This window comes from Zosterops lateralis, assembly GCF_965231275.1.
Source record: "Zosterops lateralis genome assembly, chromosome: 20".
Taxonomy (NCBI): domain Eukaryota; kingdom Metazoa; phylum Chordata; class Aves; order Passeriformes; family Zosteropidae; genus Zosterops; species Zosterops lateralis.
In genome coordinates, this window is record NC_139780.1 from 8453711 (window position 1) to 8461034 (window position 7324).

A 7324-nucleotide genomic window follows, 5' to 3' on the forward strand; every position below is an offset into this window, starting at 1 on the left:
CTGAAGTGATTCACTACGAACAGTTCTCCTATAGAAATATAGACATTGTCACACCTTTCACCGTGGATGAGGATTTTATTTTCCCTTAAAAATGTTTCGGTGTGGATGGGTGATGGAGCAAGTCCTTGCTTTGGAGAATGCACCGACAACAAAACGTGAAATACCTCATATCAAATCTGTAAAGCACAAGTCTTGGTGTTTGGTAAAGACACGAATCAGTTTGGTTTGGACGCTCCAGTGCCAATGGTTGCAGTGCCAGGGCTTTGTCCACCATCCTGTGCCAGGCTCATCTCCGAAATCCCCTCTGCTCCCTCCGTGTCGTCACATTCCTGCCCCGCTCGGCACTCACGGCTCGTCCCTCTGTCCTTTCCAAGAGCAGGTGACATTTAACAGCACCGAGTCCTTTCCCTTCCCGCTGCCTGGGGGTGCCCCTGTATCAAAACTGAGCGTGGTCGACCTCATCCAGCCAGGAGGCCGGGCTGGCCGGGAAATCCGGGTACCCCCCGCTGCTGCCGGTGGAGAGGTCGGAGCTCGGTCCATTCCCTGCCAGGACCCTCATGGACTGGGGCACCCCTTGTCCGCTCTGTCCCATGATGGCCAAGCCGTTGTCTGGGTAAACCAAGCTGGAGATTAAGGGCTGGTGGCCTGGCAGGGCCTGCAGGGCCGCCGGGGACTGGGGGATGCCGTAGGGGCTGTTGGAGCGCAGGTCGTGGTACTGGTCCTGAGCCGGGATCCCGCTGTGCTCCAGGGCAAAGCTCCCGTTGGTCCCCGCCGGCCTCCCCAGCGCAGGGGAGGCTTCGCTGAGATTGCTGTAAATCCCATTGGAATGGCTCATTTCGGACATGGAGGGCTCATCTGAAAGGGAAAAGGGCTGGGTTTACTGGTGGAGCAATGGTTGTGCTGGTGTGGGCTGGTTTTACTGGAAGAGCAGCGGTCACCCGGGAACTCCTCGAGCTCTGGGTATAAATAGATTAAAAGGATGGGAGCTGAGCAGCCACGCTCTTCCACTTGTAATTCCTTATTATTCCCATCCTTGCTGAGAGATCTTCACAGGCAGCCATGGGATTATTATTTTTTTCTGACTACAAACATCTAATACATCTTGGATTTTTAAAATACTCATGAAAAGTACGTATTAAAATATAAGACTGTGATTTAAAAATAATTCTTTAAAGGGGAAGTGAATTCAATGTCTTTCCACCTTTTGTTTCTATTTGGTTTTGAGGTTTATCTTGAATTTTGATATCACTTTTAGGAGCTACCTGAACCAATGCATGATAAATTCCCCATTGCTCAGGAAAAAAGATATTAAATTAAAATATTTTTCTGCTCCGGCACAGGCTAGTGAAATCACAGGAACACGGAATGTATTTGTATGGCTTAAAAACACTCCTGAAAAATGAGCAATAATTTTTAAGTTCCCAGCAAAAATTGTTTGTATTCGTTAGGGGCTTTGTGGACAGTGAGAGCTGCTCTGTTGCCTGGGATACAAACCTGTTTGTGGCATCGAGCTCCCAATAATTGTTCCACATTTTTTAGTTATTATTTATAGACTATTCATATTTAATGAGCTGATACACGGTGTGTATAAACAGACTCGAAAATGAAATAGTTTTTAGGAGCACGGGAGAGGAGCTGAGATGAAAAAGTGTGTGTTTAGAAATACACAGTCTGTGTAAATATTTACAGAGGTTTGCATTTCAGTTTCTCTCCCTTTCCTAAAAATGATACAAAAATTTGGGATGGAGTTGGGATTGTGTAGAACATGTCCCTGCATGACAGAGCTCTGTCCCTGTCCCTGGAGAGTGCGGGGTGAGGACCAGAGCTGCTGTTGATCTGTCCTGGCTCTGTTACAGAAATGTCGGCTCCAAACAGGGGACACTCTGCCTCCTAACCTGCAACAATTCTCTTTTTGCAGCACAGGAATGACTGAGGAGTCCCAGTGAGCAACTGCACAAATAAAACCATCCCTAAATAAGACTAAAAGTAATAAAATAAAATAAAATAAAATAAAATAAAATAAAATAAAATACCACACTCGTTTTCCCATAGAAACATTCAATGGTTCTGGGCATCCCGGTTTTTGTATTTGCATGAATCCCTTGAAAAGGCCGTGTGTGAGCAGCGGCTCTGACAGTGCAGCGCCTGCCCGGGGAGTTGTCCCTGCTCCTCCCGCAGCTTTGGGCGGGCCGGAGGCAGAGCGGGGCCTCCCCCGCCGCTCCCCGGCCCCGGCTGCCCCTTCCTTCCCCCGGGGAGCCCCGGGACGGCCCCGCCGTGATTCCCGGGCTCTGCCCTTCTCCCGCCTGGATTCCACCCGCTGTTTTATCGCTGACAATCCCGACCGCGGCGCTGAGGGGTGAAAGCAGCCGGGGGGACCCACCTGTGAAGGAAACCTCGGCGTCGCTGTCGGGCCCCTCCTCCTGGATGCTGTCCTTGTCCGACTTGGATGTCCCCCGGGATCGCTTCATGTTCCTGAAGTACTGCCCCCAGCGCTGCCTCCCCGCGTCCTTCTTCAGCCTCTTCTCCTTGGCCCTGCGGTTCTGGAACCAGACCTGCGGGCGGGGGGAGTTGGGTGTCCGTGGGCCCAGGCCCTGCCCGCCCCCGGCCCAGGCCCCGCTCTCACCTGCACCACCCGCATGTCCAGCCCCGTCTCCGATGAAAGCTGCTCCCGGACGTGTCTCGCCGGCTTGGGCGAGTTGTTATAAGCGTTTTTGAGGGTCTCCAGCTGCTTGGCCGTGATGGTGGTGCGGGGCCTCTTGGCCGTGGACTCAGCCTCTGCCGACACGGGGCGGGTTAGGGGTGAAGGTCGCCGGGGGCCCCTCCCGGTGTGGGAGCCCTCCCTGAGGACCCCTCCCGGTGTGCGAGCCCTCCCTGAGGGCCCCTCCCGGTGTGCGAGCCCTCCCTGAGGGCCCCTCCCGGTGTGCGAGCCCTCCCTGAGGGCCCCTCCCGGTGTGGGAGCCCTCCCTGAGGGCCCCGGGGCTGGAGGGGACAGGACAAGGGGTACCTCTCTGCTTGGCCGTCTCGTAGTCCGCCTTGCAGACCAGCCTGCTGTCCTCCATCAGGTAGAACTCGTCTCCGGTGGCCAGCTGCCGCTTGCAGACGATGCAGGCGAAGCAGTGCAGGTGGTAAACGAAGTCCTGGGCCCGGCGCACCACCTGGGTCGGGGGGATGCCCTGCTGGCAGGCGGCACACTTCGTCCCGAAGCGCCTGAGGGGGGGACAAGCGGCGGGCCCTGAGCTGAGGGAGGCCGGGCCCGGTCCCATCGCTGTCCGCGGTGCTGCTCCCGCTCCCGGGGCCGCTGTCCCGGTGCTGAGCCCCAAACCCGCCCGTGCTGTGACACCCTTCCCTTCCCTTCCCTTCCCTTCCCTTCCCTTCCCTTCCCTTCCCTTCCCTTCCCTTCCCTTCCCTTCCCTTCCCTTCCCTTCCCTTCCCTTCCCTTCCCTTCCCTTCCCTTCCCTTCCCTTCCCTTCCCTTCCCTTCCCTTCCCTTCCCTTCCCTTCCCTTCCCTTCCCTTCCCTTCCCTTCCCTTCCCTTCCCTTCCCTTCCCTTCCCTTCCCTTCCCTTCCCTTCCCTTCCCTTCCCTTCCCTTCCCTTCCCTTCCCTTCCCTTCCCTTCCCTTCCCTTCCCTTCCCTTCCCTTCCCTTCCCCACGCACTTGAAGAAATCTTCCTTGCAGTAAACGCCGTCCCCGCGGCTGAAGCACTTCTCGGCCAGCTGCGTCTGGCAGTCGGAGCATTTCAGGCACTTGCTGTGCCAGTGCCGGTCCAGGACTTTGAGGATGAACCTGTCCACGATGTGCTGGTTGCAGCCGGCGCACAGCGGGATCTCTGCGGGGAGGAGGCGCCGTCAGCCCCGGGGGCCCCTCCGCCCCCCGCCCCGGGGCTGCTCCCGGCCGACGGGACGGAAAAACAGCACGAACAGCACGAAAAACATCATTATTCGTTCAAATTCGTTGTCGCGGCGCCGCGGAGAGCGGCGAAACCCCCGGGCCGAGAACACTCCGGGAGAACCGGGATAAACAAGAAGGGAAGTGATGGAAACGGAATTAACCCCCGAGAGAGCCGCGGGAAAAGCTGGAATTATCCCAGGCTCTTTTTCATTTTCCTAAACTTCCAAAATTCACCTGCGAACAACGGCGGGGTGGCCAGAACGGGGTGGGGAAAGAAACTATCAAAAATTACTAGAATTGCGCTGAAAATAAAAACGCGGCACTTTTGTCCCGTCTCCCTCTGGATAATGACAGAGATTACACAGAAAAAGGATGGGGGAAAGATAAGAAAAGATAAGGATCCAGTTATGGAGAAAGAGAGATATAAAAATAAACAGATACGGCGGATAGAGAACGAAATGTACAGATACACAGACAGAAATATACGGATTTCGGTATATAGATATAGATAAATAGGTGAAAACATGGCTATGAGGTACACAAATACAGATCTATCGGTACAAACAGGCGGAGAGATGTGTGACACGGCTGTGCAGACACAGATGGATACACGAGGGTATTTCTATAGAAAGATAATTATATGTAGAGATACGGAGCTGGATCGCCGTGCACGGGGGTGAGAGGTGGAGGTGATAATGATAATCGTTATCCTTAACAATTCACCGCGTCCGAACAAACAACCCCAAGAGCGGCCGCGGGCAGGACGGGGCTCCGGGCAGCGGGCCCGGTACACGGCCCAGCCCCGGGATGTCCCGGTCCCACGGCCCGGCCCCGGGATGTCCCGGTACCACGGCCCGGCCCCGGGATGTCCCGGTACCACGGCCCGGCCCCGGGATGTCCCGGTCCCACGGCCCGGCCCCGGGATGTCCCGGTCCAGCCCGTTCCGCGGCTCTTACGCTGCATGGCTCCGCTCGCTCAGGCGGCCCGCGGGCTCTGGAGCACCTTGCGCGGGGCGCGGGCCCCGGGCCGGGTGCGGAGCGGGCGCTGTCCCCCCGCCGGACGCCCCCCGTTCACGGCGCTGCCGGGCCCCGCTGCCGCCCCCGCCGCGCCGGCGATTTCATTGGCTAAAGCGGGTTATTTTTAGACGCCGGCCCCGGCCGCCGGTGCCGGTCTGGAGCGCCGGGCAGGGCACGGCGGGGCTCTGTATTTAATCCCCCCGCCCCCGGGCCCGGGGCACGTCCCCTCCCGCCGCCCCTTCCCGGCCGAGCCCGGAACCGGAGCCCGACGGGGCCGGCAGCGGGCGGGGGTCGCGCCGGGGGAGGCTCTGCCCGGGCTCGCTGTGACCCGCAGAGCGGGGTTTTCCCCAGCCCGGGCCAAGGCTGGGCCCCCTCCGGCAGCGCGACCCGCCCCGGGAGCGGCCCTCGGGCACGGTGAGCCCCGCCGGGCCCGTCCCGCCGCCTCCCCGGGCCCCGGGGCTGTGAACGAGGGTCGTGTCCTGCGGGAAAAAATGATGTTTGCGCGTCCTTCCTTCTACCGGGGCCCCGATTTCGGCGGTGTCGCCGCTGCCCCCGGAGAGAACAAGCGGCTCCCGGGGAAACGGCGGCCCCGCGGGGAGCCCACGGGGACAGGCGGGGACAGGCGGGGACAGGCGGGGACAGGCGAGCCGGGGCACCCCCGGGGGCACCGGCCCGTTCCCGGCGGCTGCGGGGCCGCTCGGCCTGTCCCGCTCACGGTGACACCTCTGTCCCCGCGCACCGCCGGGGTCCCCGCCCCGCTTCTTCGTTGATTTATTTTTTTTTTTTAAACCCCACCGGCCGCTCTCGGTGTTGGCGAGACCCGGGACGGCCCCGCTGGCCCGAGCCCGGCTGGGCCTCTCCCGCTGAGCCCCGGGACAGCCCCGCCCGGTTCTCCCGCCCCGACAGAGCCGCTCCCGCTCGTTCCACGGGACAAAAGGATGTTTAAGAGAAGAATTAACGGAGTTTTGCTAAAGTGGGGGAAAAGCCGCTCGGGAGCCGGGCAGGGGGGCGCGGGGGGTCCCCGCGCTCGGAGGGAACCGTCGGGCGGGGGGAAATCCCCGTTTCGTCCCTGTTCTCGTTGAACGGGGAGCGCCGGGACCGCGGGGCAGCCTCCGCTTTTCCCGGGAGCGGCGGGCACCGGGAGCAGAGAACGGGGGCGGCGAGGGGGCTCTGGTAGCGGGGCGAGGCAGGAGGGAGCGAGGGGAGCGAGAGGGAGCGCGGGGCCGTCGGGCCGCCCTTCCCGCGCCCAGCCCCGAGCGCGGCCCCGACGGAGCCCCCGAAGGGCGGAACCGGCACAGGCGGAGCTCGGCCGGGCCGGGAGCGGCCGCCGGTGCCTCCGCGGGGGGACGCGGAGACCTGCGCGCCTTTCCCCTCACCTGGGCTCCGCGGGAAGGGGCAGAGCTCCGCCGCCTTCTCCGAGCCGCCTCGGACCCGCTCCAGCAGCATCGCGGCCTCCGCGGGCGCCGTCCGAAGTGCGCGGGTGTGTGCGGAGGAGTGGCGGAGCGGCGCGCGGGGAGCGGAGCGGGGCTGGGCGGGCCGGGGGGGCGCGGGGGGCGGGCCGGGGGCGGCACCGGCCGCAGCTGGGCCGCGCTTCACCGCCGGCCTCTTTAGCATCACAAAAGCGGCCGGGGGAGCGCTGCGCCCGCCGCCCCACGCGCGGGCTCGGGCAAAAAGCGGCCCCGGGGCCCCCGAGAACCCCCCGGAGGCCGCAGGAAGGGGGTCGGGGGAGCCGCCGTCGGGGGGAGCCTCTCCCCGGGCCCGGTTCTCCGCCGGCCGCCCCCGCGCCCCGATTTCGTTTGTCCCCGCGGGCAGCGGGGAGGGGCTTTCCCCGCCGCTCATTCATTAACGAGCGCGGGGAGGTGGCGGGGCTGCAGGGGGTCAATTGTCTAATTGAAGACGGGGCGGACACGGGCGGAGGGTGGGTGTGTGTAACACACGGGGCTGCGGGTGGGGCTGTACCGGGAGCGCCGTGCCCGGCTGTGCTCACAGGTGTGGGGTGGGTGTCCCTGTGCCCGCAGCCTGTGCTGGTGTTCTGCCCCATGACACCTCGGCGAGCTGTCGGTGCGGCCCTGTTTGTCTGGAAGAGCCCCGTGCGTGTCTGCACCGCCTGCCCCGGGCAGCCGGAGCTGATAATTGTGGTTGTTACTGTGAGCCCGTTAATCCCCCGAATCCCTTTACCTCCTGCTCGCAGGGGATTACAAATTAATAAAAGCAGCTTAGGGGCGGGAGCCTCCAAACTCACATATGCTCCTGCCGACGGCAGCACCGGGACTTTCCCCGCTCCTGGGGGTGGCCGTGGAGCCCCAGCGAGCCCCCGGCCCGAGGCGGCCACCCCGGGGTGCCAGAGCACCCTCCCCTCCTCCGGGTCAGAGCCGTGCCCTGGGATGGCTCGTCTGGCCGGGGACAGGCTCCAGTCTGCG

General features: G+C 62.2%; 1 protein-coding gene across 1 annotated transcript; it reads right to left on the reverse strand.

The window, feature by feature from the left end:
* Positions 1-436: 436 nt before the first annotated feature.
* On the reverse strand, positions 437-6350 carry LHX3 (LIM homeobox 3; the record flags this gene model as incomplete). The annotated part of the gene is made up of 6 exons (XM_083875564.1): positions 437-855; positions 2381-2552; positions 2624-2775; positions 3005-3207; positions 3655-3826; positions 6281-6350. 6 exons carry the CDS (start codon positions 6348-6350, stop codon positions 437-439), a joined length of 1188 nt encoding a protein of 395 aa, XP_083731690.1.
* Positions 6351-7324: the final 974 nt, after the last annotated feature.